This window comes from Dendrobates tinctorius, unplaced genomic scaffold (assembly GCF_039654945.1).
Source record: "Dendrobates tinctorius isolate UK_male_01 unplaced genomic scaffold, ASM3965494v1 ptg000009l, whole genome shotgun sequence".
In the NCBI taxonomy this organism is placed as follows: domain Eukaryota; kingdom Metazoa; phylum Chordata; class Amphibia; order Anura; family Dendrobatidae; genus Dendrobates; species Dendrobates tinctorius.
In genome coordinates this window covers 6170049-6196611 of record NW_027361677.1, presented here as the reverse complement: position 1 = coordinate 6196611, position 26563 = coordinate 6170049, and the positions used below count along the sequence as shown (strand labels likewise).

Sequence of the window (26563 nt, the reverse complement as noted above, 5' to 3'; positions counted from 1 at the left end):
AATCAAGGACTTACCTGAGCAGAAAGGGCTGGTAGGATTAAAATTGATGGCAAATTCATGAGACACCTGGAAAAGAAAAAAAATACATTAAATTCTTTTCATATCCTCATAAAATCAGACTTATGTGTCAACAATGCAATTTATAATTTATACAGTATGCAGAATGAAAAAAAAAAATTAGGGTTATAATACCTTCCATTCAGGAGGTAGCTGAGCCCCAAACCCCAGGGCAGGGAAGAGCTTGTCACTGCGAGTAAAGAAAACAGCATGAATATATAAATGATCAATCAATACGAGTGCGCCCATATATGATCTTATCGGTACATTTGCTTCTAATTTTATACAGTCATATTCTATATATAACTTTCATTACAATGATTAGATACAGCTGTAATCAAGATTATTCCCCCCCCCCCCCCCCATACATAATGGGTTTATTAGGAACATTTACAATCTTTCTGCTGTTCACAGTGAAATGTACTGGTAAATCACTCAACACAACTCCACACACAATGCCACTGTTACTGACATGACAAGCACCTTTAATTAATACTTAGTAGAACTCTTCTAGCTGTTATAACCTGCTGCAACATGATCTATAACTAGACAATGGTTTATGAAGCGCTCCTGAGGAATCTTAGCCCATTTCTCATGGGCAATGACCTCCAGGACACAAATATTATTGGGTTTGCTGAATCCACCTTCTTCAAATCTCACCAAAGATTTCTGATGGGATAATAATCCGGCGACTGATACAGCCACTCCAAATATTCTAGGACTTCAGACACCAAACCTTGATGGACAGTGAAATATGCTTCTAATCATTGTCCTGCTGGAAGGCGCAATAACGCCCGAGCTTCAACGTTTTCTATTGAATCCATCTTAACCTACAAACGCTGTTGGTTTCCAAGGAAAGCAAAGTAACCTCGAAGTATCACTGAGAGACTACCATGCTTCACTGTAGGTATCACAGAGCCTCTGCCAAACTTCACTGTAGGCACTACTGCGCTCCCGCCCTGATTCACTTTAGGCACCACTGCCATCCTTCACTGTTGGTATCACCAAACCATCACCATGTTTCATTGTAGGCATCACGGAGTTACCACCAAGGTTCAATGTGAGCATCACAGAGCTGCTGTCATGCTTCACTGTAGGCACTACCAAGCCACCGACCATGTTTCACAGTAAGCAGAGTGTTCTTTTTAACAGCTGCTTCATTCTTCCTCCTCCAGACATATTGCCGATTCATAGACCAGGTAAGTTCTCATGTTTTTGATTATTGGCCTTGTCAGCAATCTCGTGGCAGCTGATGATCTTTTCCGCATTCTGTCACGTCCAGGACGTGTAGCCTGTGTACCTTCAACTTTGAACTTGTGAGATCTGCTTGTAAATTTAGCTCTAGAAAAATCTAATGCTATCATATTTTTTTCCTCGTATGTACAAGGCAATGATCCCTTCTCAGTCTTTTTGACCTGTGTCTTGAGTTAGTCATATTTCTATCATCAAAGCAAACATCAGTCAACAAACCCCCAGCCAGTCCAGGTACAGGACGTTTTATCATCTCAAGCAAACCTGATGCAACCAACACCTGATCTGGAGATGTGCGCTCTTAGGAGGGGTTCTGAATAATTCTGAGACTGCAGTAGACCGTAAAAGTGGCATTTTTGCTGAATTTGGAGAGATCACTTAAATTAGTTGCGTTGAGCCATGTACATTGTCCTTATATGACTGGTGTATTGCACCTTCTTGGCAATGGGAGTTATATCGATAATCCCCATTATATGTGCGTATATAAAAACACACACATACATATATATATATATATATATATATATATATATATATATATATATATATATATATATATATATATACATATACACATATACACACACACACTATTTAATATTTGTATATACACACACAGTATATAATATTTATACAGTGCCTTGCAAAAGTATACAGCCCCCGGGAACTTTTCAACCTTTTCCTCTCTGTGCTTCAAACAGAACCCTGAGACTATCACAGAGCAGGTGCATTTATACGGAGACTTGATTACACACAGGTGGATTATATTTTCATCATTAGTCATTTAGGACAACATTGGATCATTCAGAGATCCACAATGAACTTCTGGAGTGAGTTTGCTGCACTGAAAGTAAAGATGCCGGATAATATTGCACGCCCCACTTTTCAGTTTTTGAATTTCCACAAAAATTTAAAATAACCAATAGATTTCGTTCAACTTCACAATTGTGTCCCACTTGTTGTTGATTCTTCACCAAAAATTTACATTTGGTATCTTTATGTTTGAAGCATGATATGTGGGAAAAGGTTGATAAGTTCCAGGGGACCGAATACTTTCGCAAGGCACTGTATATACAATATTATATATATTAGATATACACACGTGTATATTTACAGTTGTGGCCAAAAGTATTGACACCCCTGCAATTCTGTCAGATAATACTCGGTTTCTTCCTGAAAATGATTGCAAACACAAATTCTTTGGTATTATTATCTTCATTTAATTTGTCTTAAATGAAAAAACACAAAAGAGAATGAAGCAAAACATTTATCATTTCACACAAAACTGCAAAAATGGGCCAGACAAAAGTATTGGCACCCTCCGCTTAATACTTGGTTGCACAACCTTTAGCCAAAATAACTGCGACCAACCGCTTCCGGTAACCATCAATGAGTTTCTTACAATGCTCTGCTGGAATTTTAGACCATTCTTCTTTGGCAAACTGCTCCAGGTCCCTGATATTAGAAGGGTGCCTTCTCCAAACTGCCATTTTTAGATCTCTCCACAGGTGTTCTATGGGATTCAGGTCTGGACTCATTGCTGGCCACCTTAGAAGTCTCCAGTGCTTTCTCTCAAACCATTTTCTAGTGCTTTTTGAAGTGTGTTTTGGGTGATTGTCCTGCTGGAAGACCCATGACCTCTGAGGGAGACCCAGCTTTCTCACACTGGGCCCTACATTATGCTGCAAAATTTGTTGGTAGTCTTCAGACTTCATAATGCCATGCACACGGTCAAGCAGTCCAGTGCCAGAGGCAGCAAAGCAAACCCAAAACATCAGTGAACCTCCGCCATGTTTGACTGTAGGGACCGTGTTCTTTTCTTTGAATGCCTCTTTTTTTCTCCTTTAAACTCTATGTTGCTGCCTTTGCCAAAAAAGCTCTACTTTTGTCTCATCTGACCAGAGAACATTCTTCCAAAACGTTTTAGGCTTTTTCAGGTAAGTTTTGGCAAACTCCAGCCTGGCTTTTTAATGTCTCGGGGTAAGAAGTGGGGTCTTCCTGGGTCTCCTACCATACAGTCCCTTTTCATTCAGACGCCGACGAATAGTACGGGTTGACACTGTTGTACTCTCGGACTGCAGGGCAGCTTGAACTTGTTTGGATGTTAGTCGAGGTTCTTTATCCAACATCCGCACAATCTCTTGTCAATTTTCCTTTTCCGTCCACATCTAGGGAGGTTAGCCACAGTGCCATGGGCTTTAAACTTCTTGATGACACTGGGCACGGTAGACACAGGAACATTCAGGTCTTTGGAGATGGACTTGTAGCCTTGAGATTGCTCATGCTTCCTCACAATTTGGTTTCTCAAGTCCTCAGACAGTTCTTTGGTCTTCTTTCTTTTCTCCATGCTCAATGTGGTACACACAAGGACACAGGACAGAGGTTGAGTCAACTTTAATCCATGTCAACTGGCTGCAAGTGTGATTTAGTTATTGCCAACACCTGTTAGGTGCCACAGGTAAGTTACAGGTGCTGTTAATTACACAAATTAGAGAAGCATCACATGATTTTTCGAACAGTGCCAATACTTTTGTCCACCCTCTTTTTTATGTTTGGTGTGGAATTATATCCAATTTGGCTTTAGGACAATTCTTTGTGTTTTTTCATTTAAGACAAATTAAATGAAGATAATACCAAAGAATTTGTGTTTGCAATCATTTTCAGGAAGAAACTGAGTATTATCTGACAGAATTGCAGGGGTGTCAATACTTTTGGCCACAACTGTATATAAGTATATATACACTATTATATATACACACACACATAAAATATACATATGTTTATTTTTCCTCCCATTTCATCCAAATCACATTTTTCCTTGACGAGACGATTCCTGATCCACATACATACCGAAAGCTTTTACTTAAGATGATTTTTTTGTCACTTGACAGGAATCCATTTTTCCATCCCAGCAAGCGACAGAAGATAAATGACTGTGTTCCCATGGTAACTGTTGTGCCGATTTCAGTATAATCACTTAACATTCTCAGCGCACGGGGTTTTTTTCTATGTGATGGGATTCATGTAGTTAGATGTGAAGTGCCACAACTGACAATTAATGACTATTTTATTCTCAGAGAAGACGTCCAACAAGTGGGAGAAAAGAAGTTTTCTCTCACGTGGAGAGGAGTCTGACACCATCATTTTTATATTTATGTGCCTCGCTGGATATCCAGGATTGCCTGCGCCTTCCGGCGTTCTGCTGCATCTTCTTCCTTCCCATCGTGAAATTGCCCTTGTCCAGGTCACTGCCTCTAACAATGTCAACACACTCTTCCCCTGCTGCTGTCATCAGTCCTATCATCTGATTGAGCAAAATATGTTCCGTTTGTCCCTACATCACGTCACCGACCAATCATGGGGCCCTGCCCTCACATCTCATGAGCTGAAAGGTCACTGCACGCGACAAGATCAGCACACTCATCTCCCACGTTCGTCTTCTGACAGTCTGATATTACAGGAGGGCTCTCTTTTTTTTTTTTTTTTTTTTTTTAAGCTTTTCTTGTGCAGACTTTATTAGATCACTAAAGGCCAACCGGTTTTGTCTACTAGAGCTTTATGTTAGATATGGCCAAAAAATGAACGCTACTCCACTGGTGATTAAGACAAATGATTCCCGCCTAGGTTCTGCCATTTAGCGGTTCTATATATATATTTTTTTTTTTGCACTAAGAATTGGTTAAAAAATATTGAACCATTTGCTTATGAAAGCCTTTATGTATCCGTAAAATGATTTTTGATTTGCACAAAAGATTATCGCTCTCAACAGATCGTCCTGTGTAAACAGGACCTGTGCTGCCGAGAAAAATGGTAGCATGTGCGCACCGAATGATCCATGGCCGTGCATCTGAAGCGCAGTCTGCCTGTGTAAACGGACTGTTAAACAAAGCTGACCGGCAAACATGGCAGTGTATAAGCACCCTTACACAGGGAGCTCTTACGATAACTAGCCTGTAACCCTTATCTCTCTTCTCCTGAATGATTTTCAAATCCAATTCATGACCAACTCAAACTGCAAAGGTCTGTTTAGACAGATTATTATGAATGAGTTTTCCTAGGAAAGTCCAGTTTACTTTAATCTTCCAGTGTAAACAGGCTGCTGATTATCCGATGAAACAACAAAACGCTCGCTCGTCGGGTGAACTGATCTTTTGCAGCACAGAAGATCATAGTTCCCAGCAGCAGATCATCCTGTGTAAACAGGAGATTTTATGCTGAAAACAATGGCAATCAGTGTGCACTGAATGATCTATGACTGGTCATTCAGGGTGCATCTGAATTGCAGTCGCTTAATGCTGTATTTAAATGCACCCTTGGTCAGGACGTTCTTACGACTCCTCTGGCCTATAAGGCCGGGGTCACACTAAAGCCCCCGCTACACACTGCGATATCGCTAGCAATATCGCTGTAAAGTCACAGATTTTGTGACGTTGCAGCGATATTGCTAGCGATATCGCTACATGTGCTACTTACCTCTGACCGGCTCCCCTGCTGTTATTTTAAGGGGTTAATTCGTTGTTAAAAAATGCGTGGCCTTCCCATTGCCCTGTAGCGGTGGCGAATGGGTTAATCTAACAAAGGGTTAATGTCACCTTACAATCGAATGGTGATATTAACCCACTCGCCACCATTATAGGGCAATGGGAAGGCCACGCATTTTTTAACAACAAATTAACCCCTTAAAACAACAACTACAACTCCCAAATTTTGCACACAAACCCTCATCTAATTATTAGTCAAGGACATATAAAAAAAAAACATGAAATGAAATGGTTTACTGAATGTAAACCATGTGTCATTTCATGTCAGATTGGGGAAGGATTTGATAGAAGCCGGCAATTTAATTAGCGGCTATTCTGCTATGAAGAACTCTGTGAAATATAAATATATATATATATATATATGTTTGTCACAATGACATATATATATATATATATATATATATATATATATATATATATATATATATATATATATATATACACATATATATATATATATATATATATATATATATATATATATATATATATATATATATTCACACAGTATATATATATATATATATATATATATATATATATATATTCACACAGTATATATATATATATATATATATATATATATATATATATATGTGTGTGTATTCTATGTGTCTATATCTATTCTTTCGTTTCTTTATTAAACCTGTCTGTGTGAGTTTACTGTATAGCGCACTGAATTGCCGGCTTTTCTGAAAGTCACCAGGTGCGTATTTCTCGCAAGTCACATGTGTGGTCCGTGTGTAATGCGTATTTTTTGCGCACCCATAGACTTGCATTGGCGTACTACGGCCGTAGTACGCTCACAATCGCAGTATGCTGCGATTGGCACGGACCGTAGAATACAGGCGAAAATTATACGGCTGTTGGGAGCTGCCCCATAGAGAATCATTGGTCCGTGTGTAATGCGTGCTTTTTACGCCTCTCACTCGTCCGTATTCCTCTCTAGTGTGACCCCGGCCTAACCCTTATCTCTCTTCTCCTAAATAATTTTCCAAACTGATTTATAAGGTCCATTTAGGCAAATTATTGTGAACGAGTGTTTCCAGGAATGCCTTAGACACCCTAAGAAAGTAAGCTCTTACGACGAATCTAGTCTGTAACCCTTATCTCTCTTCTCCTGAATGATTTTCCATAAGATTCATGACCAACCCAGAGTTTAAAGATCCATTAAGACAGATTATTATTAACAAGTCTTCCTAGGAATGCTCAGTTTACGATAATCATGTAGTCTAAACAGCAAAACGCTCCTTCGTCAGGTGAAGTGATCTTTTGCATTGCACAAAAGATCATCCTTCTCGGCAGCACGTATTCCTTTGTAAACAGACTCGTGCTGCCGAGAACAATGGCAACATGTGCGTACTAAGCGATCTATTACAGAAGTGCGGTTGATCAGCAGTCATTTCATGCTACTGGTCGGTTTGTGTAAATGAACCTCAAAGTTTTACTGTTTACAAATCTGCTTAGAAGATTGTTCAGGAGGGCAGAGACAATAGGCAGGGATTATAGTTACAGAGAGTTAATAAAAACCATAAGAACTCACTGACTAATTCACTATGAACCCTTTTTGCAGTCTCCAATGCACTGCGATACACGGAGGATGTAGAATCCAAATGACCCAAAGTTTTTTTAAAATGTAACCCGATCTCAAAAAAGGGTGTTTTATGACAAAAATACAAACATTTACGAGATAATATGCCCCGAAGATGTCCATATCCACTAACGTGATATCTAGCAGTGGTATTAAGAATGATATACCGTAATTAGTACTCAAATAATGCATGTCAGCCAAACGTTATTCATTAGTGGTAACCCGACCCTTCAACCCTACTGTAAGATAATCTTTGATGTATGGCTACGGGTGGTCAAGTAACAAGGATCGATCTGTACAGAGTGAAGACGCCTTAACCCGTGTGTTATCGTGACATGTATCTGTAACGTTATAGTGTAGAAACATAAACCTGGGCAGATATTGTTTTGAGCCATTAATGGGACTCTTGACAGTAAGATCAATCAACCCCCACCCTATCCTCAAACCTGGCCATATAGGTCTTTGAAATATAAACCCATCGACACCTTTATAATCTTCTATCTGTTGCTGCCTTCCCGAGAAATCAGAATTCTATCGTATGCAAATGATGTGTTAGGTGCTCTGGGTGTGACTGTTAAATGTAATTCTTTCACGGTCAAAAAGGGAGAGGCTCTCTCATCAAGTACCCAACTGGATAATATTAATTCCGAGCAATAAATAATTCCTGTAGATCACATTACTTACGAATCGTAATCCTGAATGATTTGTCCCACAGACCATAATGCAGAAAGATACTCGTTCGTGCCCATAGGGTTGATATGATGCAGAGAGGAGGCATCTCGAGGATTTCCATTTGACGCTGTAAAGTCAATGCCAACCTACAGAAAAAGCGGAAACTCGTAATGAAGTATAAAAAATTCACTATAAAAGGAGACTTCAGGTTTTCAGGATATTTTTTTTTACATTTTTCTTTGTTGCTTTTGCCCTTGTTTTCCTTTGATTCAAATGGAACCGTGAGCAAATGAAGCCCAAAATCTGCAAATTTGGGCTGCTTCTGAATATTGAATATTGACACAATGGCACAGCAGACTGCGTTGTTCTGTCAGGCATAAAAGACAGATGCTGGAAAAAATGTGTGAAACGAAGTCCTATTATACTTAATTGCTCTCTCGGGGTTCAGGCTGTATCCCATTTTTCTGGGCTTCGGATGGAAGCCCCTGATGGAGCCCAAACATGGTGTGAAACGCTTCGGATGGAAGCCCCTGATGGAGCCCAAACATGGTGTGAAACGCTTCCGATGGAAGCCCCTGATGGAGCCCAAACATGGTGTGAAATGCTTCCGATGGAAGCCCCTGATGGAGCCCAAACATGGTGTGAAATGCTTCCGATGGAAGCCCCTGATGGAGCCCAAACATGGTGTGAAATGCTTCCGATGGAAGCCCCTGATGGAGCCCAAACATGGTGTGAAACGCTTCAGATAGAAGCCCCTGATCCTGCGGTCATGTGTTGCTCTCTTTCTTTTAGGGTTTTGTAAGGTTACGAGAAGACACAACTACAAGGTCTGACTACACACAGGCCTTGTTTGTAGTCTGTTGCTATGGAGACTCCTAGGTCTGCATGCAAGCTGTGGACACGAAAAAAAATCGTCCCGATATAAAAAAAAAAAAAAAAAAATTCTGCAAAGACTGTAAATCTAAAATAATCTGCAAAGATAACAAGTGCAGTGAAAACTTACTGTGAACATTAACTGGCATCCTCCGAGTATGTAATCCAGGAAGGAATAATCTCTTGTAATCTGAAAGGCACAAACAGCAGCAGCTCAGAACTGGTAATAAGGCTGCGATACACTGCATGGCATGAGACACATGGTACTGCAGTGATTTCCTCCTGCTGATAAAACACTGGTTGTATTGAAATTACAGCATACAGCCTAATAAGTGACACATTGCTGAAATCAGGTTCTCTGCCCCTACATCATGATGCTCTCAGAATAAATAGTAAAAACCTTCTGACAGATTCCCATTAAGACCCATAAAGCGACCGTGGGCGATGTATTCACAATGGGCTAAGTCAGCCATACACCACACAAGTGTCTCCATTTGTTAAACCTCGAACAGAAAACAAAGAGAAGACGAAAATAGAAGATATAAGCAGGAGAATGCTTGTGTGCTGTCGATGTGGGAAGGAAGTCACATATCAAGTAAAGAGAGATGCAGGTTTTTGGCTTCCAGACCGGATCCTTCACCTGGTAAGGATTTATTTACTCATCTGATGAAGGTTCCGGTCCGGAACACAAAGCCGGTTTGTGCTTTGAAGACCTACTAATAAAGGTCTCTCGCTTTACCTGGTATGTGACTTCCTTGCCGCATCGACAGCGCAACAGCATTCACCCACTCATGTCTTCTGTGTCTGACACAACCCGCTCTGCGACCTAAATGGGTAAGAAGTGGTGCTGCCTTACGCTCTCCAGGTGAGTGTGCACAGACTCTCACCACATCTACACTGCGTGCAGAATTATTAGGCAAGTTGTATTTGAGAGGATTCTTTTTATTATTGAACAACAACTATGTTCTCAATCAATCCAAAAGACTCAAATATCAAAGCTTACTATTTTTGGAAGTTGGAGTGGGTTTTTTTTAGATTTGGCTATCTTTTTCAGGTAACTATTACTGTGCAGAATTATTAGGCAACTTATAAAAACCAAATATATACCCATCTCACTTGTTTATTTTCACCAGGTAAACCAATAGAGCAACACAAAATTTAGAAATAAACATTTCTGACATTCAAAAACAAAAAAAAAAAATCAGTGACCAATATAGCCACCTTTCTTTACGATGACACTCAGAAGCCTTCCATCCATATATTGTCAGTTGCTTGATCTGTTTACGATCAACATTGCGTGCCGCAGCCACCACAGCCTCCTAGACACTGTTCCGAGAGGTGTACTGTTTTCCCTCCCTGTAGATCTCACATTTTATGAGGGACCACAGGTTCTCTATGGGGTTCGGATCAGGTGAACAAGGGGGTCATGTCATTATTAGACCTTTACTGGGCAGCCACGCTGTGGAGTATTTGGATTCATGTGATGGAGCATTGTCCTGCATGAAAATCATGTTTTTCTTGAACGATACTGACTTCTTCCTGTACCACTGCTTGAAGAACGTGTCTTCCAGAAACTGCCAGTAGGTCTGGGAGTTGAGTTTCACTTCATCCTCAACCCGAAAAGGTCCCACAAGTTCATCTTTGATGGTACCAGCCCATACCAGTACCCCACCTCCACCTTGCTGGCGTCTGAGTCGGAGTGGAGCTCTCTGCCCGTTACTGATTCAGCCTTGGGTCCATCCATCTGGCCAATCAAGAGTCACTCATTTCATCAGTCCATATAACCTTAGAAAAATCAGTCTTAAGATATTTCTTGGCCCAGTCTTGACGTGTTATCTTATGTTTCTTGTTGAAAGGTGGTCGTTTTTCAACCTTCCTTACCTTGGCCATGTCCCTTAGTATGGCACACCTTTAGCTTTTTGATACTCCAGTAATGTTGCAGCCAGGGCTGTGGAGTCGGTAAGCCAAACCTGCGACTCCGACTCCGAAATTTCCCTTACACCGACTCCGACTCCACGACTCCCACACATATTGCTTATATTTAAGTGAAAAATGTATTCTAGTACAATGTGAACCTCAGACATTTAATCATTTTTATGATCCAATAATCAAGATATTTAGATAGAACAGAATATATATTGGTGTACTACCCGGTTTTCATTCTTTTTGGTACAGATACGATATGGATAGACAGATATGGATAAATGGATAGATAGAGCAGATTTCTAATCTGCTTTTGCTATTGAAAACATTATCTATGAGCTCAAAAACCTTTCAGGTGATGCAGTTTTTTAAAAAGATGATCAGCTTTTGCAGCTGAAAAACGTATCCTCAAAAAACACAGGAAAAACGCTGTGTGTGAATGTAGCCTTAGATCAGGAATATAACAGCCATTTATAGGACATTTCATAACTTTCCCAAACTCCTATGAAAAAATATTCAGCACATCCTGCATTGAACTACTGTACCCAATTTATTATATATTTTAGGAGTCGGAGTCGGTCCATTTTATACCGACTCCAACTCCACCAAAATGAGCACCGACTCCGACTCCACGACTCCGACTCCACAGCCCTGGTTGTAGCTCTGAAATTTGGCAAAACTGGTGGCAAATGGCATCTTAGCAGCTTCACGCTTGATTTTCCTCAATTCATGGGCAGTTATTTGGCGCCTTTTTTTATCAACACGCTTCTTGCGACCCTGCTGGATATTTGCCATGAAACGCTTGATTGTTCGGTGATCATGCTTCAAAAGTTTGGCAATTTGAAGACTGCTGCATCCCTCTGCAAGACATCTCACAATTTTTGACTTTTCAGAGTCCGTCAAATCTTTCTTCGGACCCATTTTACCAAAGGAAAGGAAGTTGCCTAATAATTAAGCACACCTTATATAGGGTGTTGATGTCATTAGACCACACCCCTCCTCATTTGAGATGCAAATCACCTCATTTACATAATTGGCAGTTGGCTTTCAAGCCTATACAGCTTGGAGTAGGACAACATGCGTAAAAAGGATGATGTGATCAAAATACTCATTTGCCTAATAATTCTGCACACAGTGTATAGATTTTTCTTCTCCATCACAGTGTGGAAATCACCCTTTAAAACGTAGAAGCCCCACGTTTATGGGAGATCTTTACCTTACAGGATTTAATTATAATTACTCCAGAGTTTTTATAGCTTCTCTTCTTCTTTTGCTTCTTTGGGTTAATGCACTCAAACTCCACCTGAAAAAAAAAAAAAAAAACTAAGAAAAATAATTCCTCGTGTCCTTCATGTGAATGGAGCGTTACTGATCATGTGCGACCACTGCTCTGTTCACGGTCCATCACAGCGCTGGTTGCACATGCTCAGTACAGCTCCATTCACACAAAGCACTTTGGGATAGGTGGGGAGTGACCTTAGCAGTTGGACCCCCCCAGTGGTCATACATGGGATAACCCCTTTTAAAGCCACTTATTGTTAATCTTAAAAGGTGACGGCTACACCCTGAATGTGGAATCGGTGGCTACTCACAGACATGGCATCACGAGCTTCGCACAGTTTGATTGCTGTCGTCTGAAATTCCCCTATGAAGTCGTGTCCTCCGTCATTGTCATAATCATGGCATATAATCTGTAAAAATATTGTTATCAGCTAAAAAAAAACATTAAACAAAAAATAATCACAAAATGCAACATAAAACTGTTAGCAACGCAGAACTGACCTTTATTGGCTTCTCAATGTCTCCGTTACACAAAGACTGTAAGGGCACAGTGAACGGCTTCCACACGGGGTCCAGCGTGTATTTTATGACCTGATCACAAGTAAAAACACGACCATAAAAAACACGATCATAAAAACACGACCATAAAAAAGCCACTGTGATACCATCATACCATTGTCACGACTGACAACGGCATCCGCCCCAGTGCGTCAGATGGGCGTCAGCTAAATGTTCGTTTGATCCGATGACCATTTCTACCCACCCTCTACACTCATGTACCCTTGGCTCAGCCAAGTGTGCACGTGTAAGAAGAGGGGAGCGACAATGCAGAGGCTTAACCGTCGCTCCATTCATCCCTAAGGGATAAAGTAGAGTGTGGTGCTCCGGCAGTCCCATACAAAATGAATGGCACAACAATCAAGCATATTGGCGCTGCTGAGCCAGTCTAACGGGATAAAAACAGATTTGTAAATGATCGCGTACTGACTTGTATATAGACCAGCGGCGCATGATAATGTGCCGATTTTGTGCCGTCAATGCACCCACTAGATGTGGCTGAACCTGCCAAATTCCGGATTACTAGAGGACCATCCAATCTGTATGTATGTATTTTTGCAATTTGGTTTCATTAAAATTTTTGCCCCTTTTTCCCCTTCAGCCTCTTTGTTGCATCATTTATTTATGCAGTTACACCAAGAAGCGAAACGCGCGTCGAGGGTTTTTCTGGATCCGAATCCAATGTCCTTTGCCCGCTATTTCTACTGGTAAGCGCCACCCCTATTTGATAACGGGGTTATGTGGTGATTTTTCACCGTCATGTTTGGTACTGGCACTTTATGGAGCAGCCCTCTGCCTATACATTTACCTGCACAGCTGGCAGGGCACACTGGGGTCTTTTCCTTCATGTCCATCCTTGTGTATCTTTTACTACTGTCTGTATATGCACTTTATTGCTATTATAGTATCTTTTTATATGAGGTTAATAAAATTTTGCATTTTATACATATATACTCCTTTTTCTCCTTTGTTTATATTTATTTACGCCTGCAGAGTTTCCAACTCTTATCTGTCATTTTCCTGAGCTCCTCTCAGATGTTTTATAACCACAGACCATGTCAAAGTAATTCTACTTTGATGTGGTCACAAAACAATGTTAAATAAAAAGGCTGTCAAAGCTAAATCGTGAAAAATTGAAAAAAAATACTCATTTAAGTAAAAAAAAAATCCTCAAACATGGACAACCCCTTTAACACTACGTGGAAATTTTAGATTTACTTCTACACATACTCAGAGGTCAATCTAAATTTTGCACTACACATTCACCTCTGTCCTATGAACCAGCATCCATTTCCCATCATCTCCTTGTTTGTAGAATTCCAAAAATGGATCTGACTTCCCGAATAAATCCTGTTGGGAAAATTATCAAAAAGTGGGGAAAAAAAAAATCATGAGCAAATATCAGTCAGGCTGATGATGACGTCCGTGACCAGGAAGTAAAGGGTATCCGTTCAGTGTATCATGAGAACAGTGGGATCTCTCACCTTTTTATCCAGCTTTCTCCCGGCAATGGAAAGTGTTATCACCCTGTTATCAGACAGCTCTTCTGCAATAACCTAAATTGTGGACAGACGTAAAAAATAAACATAATTTCGAAGACTTATTAATACTTGAATATCTAAGAAAAAAACAAAAAAAATGTGTCGTAAAGGACCATTAGGAGATGAGGGACAGTACAATGCATTCCTCTGTTATTCCAGCTGGAAATAAGTTCTAAGAGAAGCAGCTCCAGATTATTTTGTATAAATTAAGTATAGCTTCTAAAATGCCCCAAGTGCTGGCATATAAAGTAATAATGTCCTACGCTCCCCCCATGTAAAGTACTTGTGCCTTTAGTAACCCTTTATAAAATAATAATGCCAGGTGTCCCCATATAAAGAAGTAATCGTTCGAGTGTCCTGCATGTGACCATGAGAACCCCCTCACAGACCCCTCCTGTTTATACCCGAAGTAGTCGCACAGACCCCTCCTGCTTATACCAGAAGTATCCACAGACCCCTCCTGCTTATACCAGAAGTATCCGCACAGACGACTCCTGCTTATACCAGAAGTATCCACAGACCCCTCCTGCTTATACCAGAAGTATCCACAGACCCCTCCTGCTTATACCAGAAGTATCCGCACAGACGACTCCTGCTTATACCAGAAGTATCCGCACAGACGACTCCTGCTTATACCAGAAGTATCCACAGACCCCTCCTGCTTATACCAGAAGTATCCACAGACCCCTCCTGCTTATACCAGAAGTATCCACAGACCCCTCCTGCTTATACCAGAAGTATCCACAGACCCCTCCTGCTTATACCAGAAGTATCCACAGACCCCTCCTGCTTATACCAGAAGTATCCACAGACCCCTCCTGCTTATACCAGAAGTATCCGCACAGACGACTCCTGCTTATACCAGAAGTATCCGCACAGACCTCTCCTGCTTATACCTGAAGTATCCGCACAGACCCCTTCTACTTATACCAGAAGTATCCGCACAGATCTCTCCTGCTAATACCAGAAGTATCAGCACAGACCCCTCCTGCTTATATCAGAAGTTTCCGCACAGACCCCTCCTGCTAATACCAGAAGTTTCCGCACAGACCCCTCCTGCTAATACCAGAAGTATCCGCACAGACCCCTCCTGCTAATACCAGAAGTATCCGCACAGACCCCTCCTGCTAATACCAGAAGTTTCCGCACAGACCCCTCCTGCTAATACCAGAAGTAACCGCACAGACCCCTCCTGCTAATACCAGAAGTATCCGCATAGACCCCTCATGCTAATACCAGAAGTATCCGCACAGACCCCTCCTGCTAATACCAGAAGTATCCGCACAGACCCCTCCTGCTAATACTAGAAGTATCCGCAGAGACCCCTCCTGCTAATACCAGAAGTATCCGCAGAGACCCCTCCTGCTAATACCAGAAGTATCCGCACAGACCCCTCCTGCTAATACTAGAAGTATCCGCACAGACCCCTCCTGCTAATACTAGAAGTATCCGCACAGACCCCTCCTGCTAATACCAGAAGTATCCGCACAGACCCCTCCTGCTAATACTAGAAGTATCCGCAGAGACCCCTCCTGCTAATACCAGAAGTATCCGCAGAGACCCCTCCTGCTAATACCAGAAGCATCCGCACAGACCCCTCCTGCTAATACTAGAAGTATCCGCAGAGACCCCTCCTGCTAATACCAGAAGTATCCGCAGAGACCCCTCCTGCTAATACCAGAAGCATCCGCACAGACCCCTCCTGCTAATACCAGAAGTATCCGTACAGACGCCTCTGTTATGAATAGGTCACCGAGGAGGATGGCAGGAATAGGCTAGGCCACCAGGAAACCAGAAAGGTTGGTAACTTAGCGGATTGCAGACCCCTAATCCTAACCACACAACTAGCAGTAGCCATGGAGCGTACCTACGATGCCCTAGACGCCTCGGCACAGCCGAAGAACTAACTACGCTTAAAGCAAGAAAGGTGAAATCTAAACTGCCCCAGAATAGAACCCCAAAGAAATAGCCCCCAAACATATATTGTCGGTGAGACAAGATGAGGCACAATATAGACTGAGCAAATGATGGGGCCCAAACTGTCTAGATAGGATAGGAAAGGAAAGACACTGTCTGCAATCACGCATAAACCCTAAAAAATCCAACACATCAGATGTACCAAAAACACTGAGGTCTCACAACCTCTCCCCCACTATATCAGCATTCTGGTGTGAACTGGCAGCAAAGCAAAATAGACTAATATAACAGGGGACTGAACAAACTGACACAATCTGTAACATATGGAGCGGGGTCCAGCACAGCCCCAGCAGGGAGCACGCTGAACCCTCACAACAAAGCAGAAAGAGGCAAACCAGGGCTGTGGAGTCGGTAAGCCAAACCTGCGACTCCGACTCCTCAATTTCCCTTACACCGACTCCGACTCCACGACTCAGACTCCCACAAATATTGCTTATATTTAAGTGAAAAATTTATTGTAGTACTGTGTGAACATCAGACATTTCATCATTTTTATGATACAATAATCCAGATATTTAGATAGAACAGAATATATATTTACTGGAATACAACTTTAGAACACAAAAAACTGTAATAAATTGTAAATATGTAATACACTATGTAATATCGATTACATATATACAGTACAGACCAAAAGTTTGGACACACCTTCTCATTCAAAGAGTTTTCTTTTATTTCATGACTGTGAAAATTGTAGATTCACTCTGAAGGCATCAAAACTATGAATTAGCACATGTGGAATTATATAATTAACAAAAAAGTGTGAAACAACTGAAAATATGTCTTATATTCTAGGTTCTTCAAAGAAGCCACCTTTTGCTTTGATTACTGCTTTGCACACTCTTGGCATTCTCTTGATGAGCTTCAAGTGGTAATCCCCGGAAATGGTCTTCCAACAGTCTTGAAGGAGTTCCCAGAGATGCTTAGCACTTGTTGGCCCTTTTGCCTTCACTCTGCGGTCCAGCTCACCCCAAACCATCTCGATTGGGTTCAGGTCTGGTGACTGTGGAGGCCAGGTCATCTGGCGCAGCGCCCCATCACTCTCCTTCTTGGTCAAATAGCCCTTACACAGCCTGGAGGTGTGTTTGGGGTCATTGTCCTGTTGAAAAATAAATGATGGTCCAACTAAACACAAACCAGATGGAATAGCATGCCGCTGCAAGATGCTGTGGTAGCCATGCTGGTTCAGTATGTCTTCAATTTTGAATAAATCCCCAACAGTGTCACCAGCAAAGCACCCCCACACCATCACTCCTCCTCCTCCATGCTTCACGGTGGGAACCAGGCATGTAGAGTCCATCCGTTCACCTTTTCTGCGTTGCACAGACATGGTGGTTGGAACCAAAGATGTCAAATTTGGACTCATCAGACCAAAGCAGATTTCCACTGGTCTAATGTCCATTCCTTGTGTTCTTTAGCCCAAACAAGTCTCTTCTACTTGTTGCCTGTCCTTAGCAGTGGTTTCCTAGCAGCTATTATACCATGTAGGCCTGCTGCACAAAGTCTCCTCTTAACAGTTGTAGAGTTGTGTCTGCTGCTAGAACTCTGTGTGGCATTGACCTGGTCTCTAATCTGAGTTGCTGTTAACCTGCGATTTCTGAGGCTGGTAACTCGGATGAACTTATCCTCCGCAGCAGAGGTGACTCTTGGTCTTCCTGTCCTGGGGCGGTCCTCATGTGAGCCAGTTTCTTTGTAGCGCTTGATGGTTTTTGCCACTGCACTTGGGGACACTTTCAAAGTTTTCCCAATTTTTTGGACTGACAGACCTTCATTTCTTAAAGTAATGATGGTCACTCATTTTTCTTTACTTAGCTGCTTTTTTCTTGCCATAATACAAATTCTAACAGTCTATTCAGTAGGACTATCAACTGTGTATCCACCAGACTTCTGCACAACACAACTGATGGTCCCAACCCCATTTATAAGGCAAGAAATCCCACTTATTAAACCTGAAACGGCACACCTGTGAAGTGAAAACCATTTCCGGTGACTACCTCTTGAAGCTCATCAAGATAATGCCAAGAGTGTGCAAAGCAGTAATCAAGCAAAAGGTGGCTACTTTGAAGAACCTGGAATATAAGACATACAGTATTTTCAGTTGTTTCACACTTTTTTGTTAAATATATAATTCCACATGTGTTAATTCATAGTTTTGATGACTTCATAGTGAATCTACAATTTTCATTGTAATGAAAATAAAGAAAACTCTTTGAATGAGGTGTGTCCAAACATTTGCTCTGTACTGTGTATGTATTATATATATATACACATATACACACATATAAAATATAACACTATGACTTATCTCAGCTAAGACAAAGCCTAGATCCTCAGGCTACATTCACACCATGGGCGTAGCCAGGATCAAACCTGGGGGGGGGGGGCAGAACCTCATACTGTTCCACGGAACCTCATACTGCACACCTCAGCTGCTGCAGAACCTCATACTGCAGCACACTCCTACACTTGAAAATAAAGCCTGCACCTTAAGAAGATGTGGTGGTGATGAATGCAGTCTATTTATTCCAAATATCAATTGATGTTGATGTGTTATTGAAGACGAGCAAAGCCTGTCCTGGGCGTCCTTTTGGGCAGCTATGAGGTGTACCTGACTGGTGCTAAAAAAAAGGAGTGTTAATCTGTGTGCTACCCGGTTTTCATTCTTTTTGGTACAGATATGATATGGATAGAGAGATATGGATAAATGAATGGATAGAGCAGATTTCTAATCTGCTTTTGCTATTGAAAACATTATCTATGAGCTCAAAAACCTTTCAGGTGATGCCGTTTTATTAAAAAGCTGATCTGCTTTTGCAGCTGAAAAACGTATCCTCAAAAAACGCAGGAAAAACGCTATGTGTGAATGTAGTCTTAGATCAGGAATATAACAGCCATTTATAGGACATTTCATAACTTTCCCAAATTCCTATGAAAAAATATTCAGCACATCCTCCATTGAACTATTGTACCCAATTTAATATATATTTTAGGAGTCGGAGTCGGTCCATTTTATACCGACTCCAACTCCACCAAAATGAGCACCGACTCCGACTCCACGACTCCAAAGCCCTGGGCAAAACCAGATCAGATGCAAAGGATTAGCAAATGAACAACTTAACTGACAAAATTCAGGACCAGGCAGGAGACAGCAGACCTCAAAATGCACAGGAAGAAACTAATCACCAGCAGCAACTGAGGGAAGCCTGCTCACTTATATCCTCCCAGTCAGTAACCCCTGATTTCCAATCATCGTCGTCAGGTGGCAGACTTCTGTCAACCCGGCCAGCTCCACTACCCGCAGTAACCACCAGAGGGAGCCCCGACTCAGAAGTCAGATCGATAGAATTCACAACACCCCTCCTGCTTATACCAGAAGTATCCGCACAGACCCCTCCTGCTTATACCAGAAGTATCCGCACAGACCCCTCCTGCTAATACCAGAAGTATACACACAGACCCCTCCTGCTAATACCAGAAGTATACGCACAGACCCCTCCTGCTTATACCAGAAGTATCCGCACAGACCCCTCCTGCTTATACCAGAAGTATCCGCACAGACCCCTCCTGCTAATACCAGAAGTATACGCACAGACCCCTCCTGCTTATACCAGAAATATACGCACAGACCCCTCCTGCTAATACCAGAAGTATACGCACAGACCCCTCCTGCTTATACCAGAAGTATACGCACAGACCCCTCCTGCTTATACCAGAAGTATACGCACAGACCCCTCCTGCTTATACCAGAAGTATCCGCACAGACCCATCCTGCTCATACCAGAAGTTTCCGCACAGACCTCTCCTGCTAATACCAGAAGTATCCGCACAGACCCCTCCTGCTCATACCAGTAGTTTCCACACAGACTTCTCCTGCTAATACCAGAAGTATCCGCACAGACCCCTCCTGCTCATACCAGAAGTATCCGCACAGACCTCTCCTGCTAATACCAGAAGTATCCGCACAGACCCCTCCTGCTCATACCAGAAGTATCCGCACAGACCCCTCCTGCTCATACCAGAAGTACCCGCACAGACCTCTCCTGCTTATACCTGACGTATCCGCAGAAGCCCCTCCTGCTAATACCAGAAGTATCCGCACAGACCCCTCCTGATAATGAATGACTCAGATGACTGGGGGGACATATCTCAGACCCATCCGTGTCACATAAAGATGTGCCCTGTGCTTAGTAACAGGAGACGCCTGCGGATGGTGACGTGCACCGTACACTGCACACACACTGATAAATGCCGGCACTGGTAATCCCGGCCGCTGATGTTACAGGTGGACACGTTACACGTCATGGTTCACACCACTAATCACAGTTCTGCCCTTGAAACACACGAAGGGCAATGCATTCTGCGATACAGCGTCATGCAACACCAGGTAATAGCAATACAGGGAGCTAGGGATCAATAGCAATACTGTTAATACTGGAGGACTTGTGTACGGTCCGGATATGTTACTCATCTCATAGCTTCTTACCCATCCATGTGTGTCTGCATCTGTCTGTCTTCATATCTGGCTAGCTATCAACAATCTCATATTTATATCATATCTGTCTCACATCCATGTATTAATGAATTCATCTATGTATTTAAGTATAGCATGTACCTATGGCCCTGCCTTTATATCTATTTCATAGCTTTGGATCCATTTATCTGTCAGATTGTTTTTCTATCTATCAATAAACCTGAGTTATCCCAGTATCCTTCCATCCCCATGTACCCATCTATCCATATGTATCCTTCCATCCATCTCCGTAGCCATCCATCCCCCCTGCAGCCATTCCTGTATCCATCCTTCTGTAGCCATTCCTGTATCCATCCATCCCCGAAGTCACCCATCCCTGTGTCCATCCATCTTTCATCCCCATATCCATCCATCAATTCCTGTATCCAATGCATCACAATGTATCCACCCATCCCCCTGTATCCATCCATCCCCAAATCCATCCCTGCATCCATCCATCCCCGTAACCATTCCTGTATCCACCCATCCCTGTATTCATCCATCCCTGTTGCCACTTGCCATTCTTGTATCCATCCCCTCAGCCATCCATCCATCTATTCATCCCCATATTCATCCATCCATCCCTGTATCCATTCATCCATCCCCATATACTCATCTATCGCTCTGTATCCATCCATCCGTGAATCCATTCATCCATTCCTGTATCACCTCACATAGCCAACCATCCCCGCTGCCATTTCTGTATCCAACCATCCCCCTTGTATACATCCATTTCCATCCAATTCCTGTATCCAATCCATCCATCCACCTGTAGCCATTCCTGTATCCATCCATCTATGCCTGTAGCCAATGCATCCATACCACTGTATCCATCCATCCACCCCCCTGTATCCATCTCTCCCTGTATCCATTCATACATCCATCAAATCCTGTATCCAATCCATTCATCTATTCCTGTGTCCAATCCATCCATTCCTATATCTATCCACCGCTGTATCTGTTCATCACGGTATCCTTCCATCCGTTCCGCTGTATCTATCCCTGTATCAGTCCGTCCGTCCAAGCATCTGTCCCTACCCCTATCTATACCTGTATCAGTCCATCCGTCCCAGCATCCGTCTGTCCCAGCGTCCATCCCTGTATCCATCCATCAGTCCCCCAGTAGCCATCCTTGTACCAGTCTGTCCGTCTCAGCATCCGTCCATCCCGTATCTATAGCTGTATCCATCCATCCGACCCCTTGTATCCATCCCTGCATCAGCCCATCCGTCCGTCCCGTATCTATAGTTGTATTTATCCATCCGTCCCCTTGTATTCATCCCTGTATTAGCCCGTCCATCCCCGCATCTGTCCGTCTGCGTATCCATCCCTGTATCCATCCATCCCCCTGTATCTGTCGCTCCCTGTTTCCATCCCTGTATGCATCCATCTGTTACCCTGTATCCATCCGATTCCGTATCTGTCCCTCTGTATCCAGCCATCCGTCTCTGTAGCCATCCGTCTCTGTAGCCATCCGTCTCTGTAGCCATCCGTCTCTGCATCCTTCCATCCATCTCTGCATCCATCCATCCATCTGTGCAGCCTTCCATCCATCCATCTCTGCATCCATCCATCCATCTCTGCATCCATCCATCCATCTCTGCATCCATCCATCCGACCCCTTGTATCCATCCCCGCATCTGTCCGTCCGCGTATCCATCCCTGTATCCATCCATCTGTCTCCCTGTATCTGTCTCTCCCAGTTTCCATCCCTGTATGCATCCATATGTCACCCTGTATCCATCCGATTCCGTATCTGTCCCTCTGTATCCATTCATCCATCTCTGCAGCCTTCCATCCATCTCTGCAGCCTTCCATCCATCTCTGCAGCCTTCCATCCATCCATCTCTGCAGCCTTCCATCCATCCATCTCTGCAGCCTTCCATCCATCCATCTCTGCAGCCTTCCATCCATCCATCTCTGCAGCCTTCCATCCATCCATCTCTGCAGCCTTCCATCCATCCATCTCTGCAGCCTTCCATCCATCCATCTCTGCAGCCTTCCATCCATCCATCTCTGCAGCCTTCCATCCATCCATCTCTGCAGCCTTCCATCCATCCATCTCTGCAGCCTTCCATCCATCCATCTCTGCAGCCTTCCATCCATCCATCTCTGCAGCCTTCCATCCATCCATCTCTGCAGCCTTCCATCCATCCATCTCTGCAGCCTTCCATCCATCCATCTCTGCATCCATCCATCCATCTCTGCATCCATCCATCCCTGCATCCATCCATCCATCCATCTCTGCATCCATCCATCCATCTCTGCATCCATCCATCCATCCACCTCTACATCCATCCATCCATCCATCCACCTCTGCATCCATCCATCCATCCACCTCTGCATCCATCCATCCATCCACCTCTGCATCCATCCATCCCTGCATCCATCCATCCATCCATCCATCTCTGCATCCATCCATCCATCTCTGCATCCATCCATCCATCCACCTCTACATCCATCCATCCATCCACCTCTGCATCCATCCATCCATCCACCTCTGCATCCATCCATCCATCCACCTCTGCATCCATCCATCCACCTCTGCATCCATCCATCCATCCATCCCTAGACTACATCTATATACAGGTAAGAGAGGCCATATCTCCGCACCGGAGAGGGGAGAGAACAAATGAGAAACCTTGCTGGATTCAATAGAACAGTGATGTTTACACCAGATAAAAACACATTTTTACATTTAGGGCACATTCTAAAAATCATTCCACTGGATGAATAGCATTGTGTTGGTTGGCGGGGTTATCAGCAGTATGATTACACTGCATGGTTATCAGGAGGACTGCTCCTAGGAAAGCTGTATCTGTCTCACAGCGATGTCTGGCTCAGATCTATGAATTCCTGTTGGTCTTTTCCCCACATTGTTGCAGGTTTGCACCACGCTCTGCCATTATGTCCCCGTGATACCAGGCATTGTGATAGATATGGTCCTCTATAGAGATCACATATGTTCCATGAGATATAATAATGTCGGCCACGTACAATGTTCACGTTGTTTACAAAGTTGCCGGAATAATGGAACAATTGGCGCACTTGAGTCGGTCTCCGCACCGAGGAACGCGCGGCGCATTGTTATCCCGACACCGTTATCTTGTTGCTAGGTTACTGTTGCCATGATGCACGACGTCTTCGGCTTTTTACTAGAAACAGAATGATTGCTAACCGGAGGAATAATCAGGCGATTATCTCAGTATGAAGTTCAAGCAGCTTTTAGAATGACACAGGCGGTACAGAAAAAGAAACCTCTTTACCGTTATGACTCCCTTCCCCGCTGGCTTCCCATTTCCTAAAACCAAGGGTCGTGTTACCTTCTTGCTGGAAACAATCTGAAATATCAAACAAAAGTTGCAGGGCAATTATTATTTGCTGGATTTAGACCTGTGACGAGTATCTAACGATCTCCGGCATAATTGTCATCCGTGGCTTTCGCTGCCTCCGTGCTGCACATAATAAGTCTGACTAATGGCGCTCGCTGGTAAATACGTCCTACTGGAACAGATACAACGGGAGGTGACACATTGTATTATGTAGGAATTGGTTAATGCGACGCTCCCGCTTTAATCATTTATATTACGGGAATTGCACAACTAGTATTTACAGCAGCTTAATGTGGTGCCAAGAGGAGGAAAGTCGTGGATATTCTCATGTATCGGATTCTTTTTCAAAACCAAAAAATATTTAAAGGGGACCTATCACTGGATTTTAAAATTTAGATCCAACTGCCGCTGGCTCCACTGATTCTAGAACAGGTTTCCTTTTTCTTCTGCGATCCTCCGTTCCAAAGTAATGCCCCTTGGTAATAAGGGTGCAAATTTTCTCTTAAGCCCACTGGGCGTGTACTACAGAACTCCACTGTGGGCGTTTTGCTTTTTGATGGCCAATCAATACACGGCCACACCCACTGAGAAGTTCCGTGGTACACACCCAAGTAGGCGGAAGGGAAAATTTGTACAATTATTACCGGAGGGCATAACTTTGAAACGGAGGGGCGCAGAAGAAAAACAAAAACTGTTCCAGAATCAGTGAAGTAGCAACAATTAGAGGATAAGAGCAGCAATACGTTATAAATTTCAATTTTAGGGGTAACCCCCCTGTATTTGCCTACAAAATAAGGCAAATTCAGGTGACTGAAATGGACTACGGTGCCACATACAATCCACAAATATCAGCACCATCGTTTCCACCTGTAAGGATTTAATTCAAACCATTTTTGCACAGAGGTCTATGGCTACTTTCAGACGTGGCATATCTAATGCATTTTTGCTACAGTTTTCTCCATATTTTATAAGAAGCAAAATCCGAAGATTAACATGAATATCGGCTTTGCTTTTTATTGCCGATTTGGTGCTGGTTTCACACCTTTCCATTGCAAATGATTAAATCTGAGCTGAATCCATGCAAAGAACTGAGAATTTTAAAATTCACATTGCAGAAAATATCTGCAATGCGTAGAGTAGATTTGGTGAAATTTCATATTATATTGTGGGTTTCTGGTTCAGAAAAAAAAAAACCACACACACACACACACACACACACACACACACACACACACACACACACACACACACACACACACACACACACACACAATCAGCCACACAAAATATACCTGCAAACTAGTGCAGGATGCAAGTTACTGATTAAAACTGCATTAATCTATATTACTAGTTAAAAAATATATACATATTTATAGAAGAATAAAGTAACCAATGTAGGGGAACCAGAAAACAGAAGGCTACCTGGAGTGAGACTTGACACCCCCAGATGAAGCTAATAGGCGAAACGTGCGTTTTGCTTATTAGCTTCATCTGGGAGTGGCAAATTTAATTCCAGGTAGCCTCCTGTTTTCTGCACTCCTGTTATTCTACCAGTTTTCTCCCTCGTACGCAATGCATCAACTTCTCTTAAAATTTGGATGCTGTAGGAAACGGTAGTTTTCATTAAACGGCAACCTATACAAATGAGTGGCCACTCACCGATCCGAGTGTGCACACATACTCCCCCAGGAAGTCATGCTCATAGAGCTGGGCGCTCGACTTGTCCTGGTCAAAAATGGCAAACTTTAACTTCTGCACTTCTTCAAAGTGGTAGTTGATTGTAAACTTCTTTGCAAACACGGGGTTCAGATTGTTAACATTCGTCTCCGTCCTGTCAATCTAGAAGAGATCAGCCACATCATCATTTATCCTATAAACATTTTACTATTAAAGTCATTTGCTCTTCAGGCATGTCATTTTCCATAGAAGTGGCTTATTTCCTTAAGGAAAAAAAAAGGATCAGGCAGCTTGAAATCCAACATGCCCAATCCTTCTTCTTTTCCCAATATTTGCTGTAAAGGTAGAGACATTAGATCATGTTCCAGTCCATCAGAAATCAACGAGTTTGGTTAACATTCACTAAGGAACATAGTCATTTTAAAAGGGTATTTCCAGCTCATACTTCTTTGTGTACAGTAGATGAGCATCTGATGCATGGGACCGGCATCTATCTGAAGAATGGGGATCCTGTGAAATGCTTTTTTAAACTTTTGCATTTTTATTTTTCATATCACAATGGGTATTAAAAAATAAAAAGTAGAAATCTGCACCTTCTGTCGTCGCTTTTGTTGCTGCAAAAAAAAAACAAAAAACACACAGAATCCTAGACTGTTCAGCTTTTTTTTTTTATGTCCCCGACAGAAGCTAGATGTAAACAGTGTAAGCAACCACCATAGCCTCGCTTCATACACTACGTTGTGGCCGCTTCTGGGAACTTCAGCTCGGTTCCTATTCAC

At 42.6% G+C, this 26563-nt stretch overlaps 1 protein-coding gene across 1 annotated transcript in view; it reads right to left on the bottom strand.

The window, feature by feature from the left end:
* Positions 1–26563, bottom strand: part of CPNE2 (copine 2) — a 75903-nt gene that overhangs the window by 5485 nt on the left and 43855 nt on the right. Inside the window, exons 3-13 of the mRNA XM_073582484.1 lie at positions 25767–25946; positions 24042–24116; positions 14232–14303; positions 14014–14097; positions 12691–12780; positions 12501–12599; positions 12125–12211; positions 9116–9175; positions 8125–8258; positions 193–247; positions 15–66 (exon numbers count right to left, since the gene is read on the bottom strand). Of these exons, the coding sequence (XP_073438585.1) occupies positions 15–66; positions 193–247; positions 8125–8258; positions 9116–9175; positions 12125–12211; positions 12501–12599; positions 12691–12780; positions 14014–14097; positions 14232–14303; positions 24042–24116; positions 25767–25946 (988 nt within the window). The remainder of the gene's footprint in view (positions 1–14; positions 67–192; positions 248–8124; positions 8259–9115; positions 9176–12124; positions 12212–12500; positions 12600–12690; positions 12781–14013; positions 14098–14231; positions 14304–24041; positions 24117–25766; positions 25947–26563) is intronic.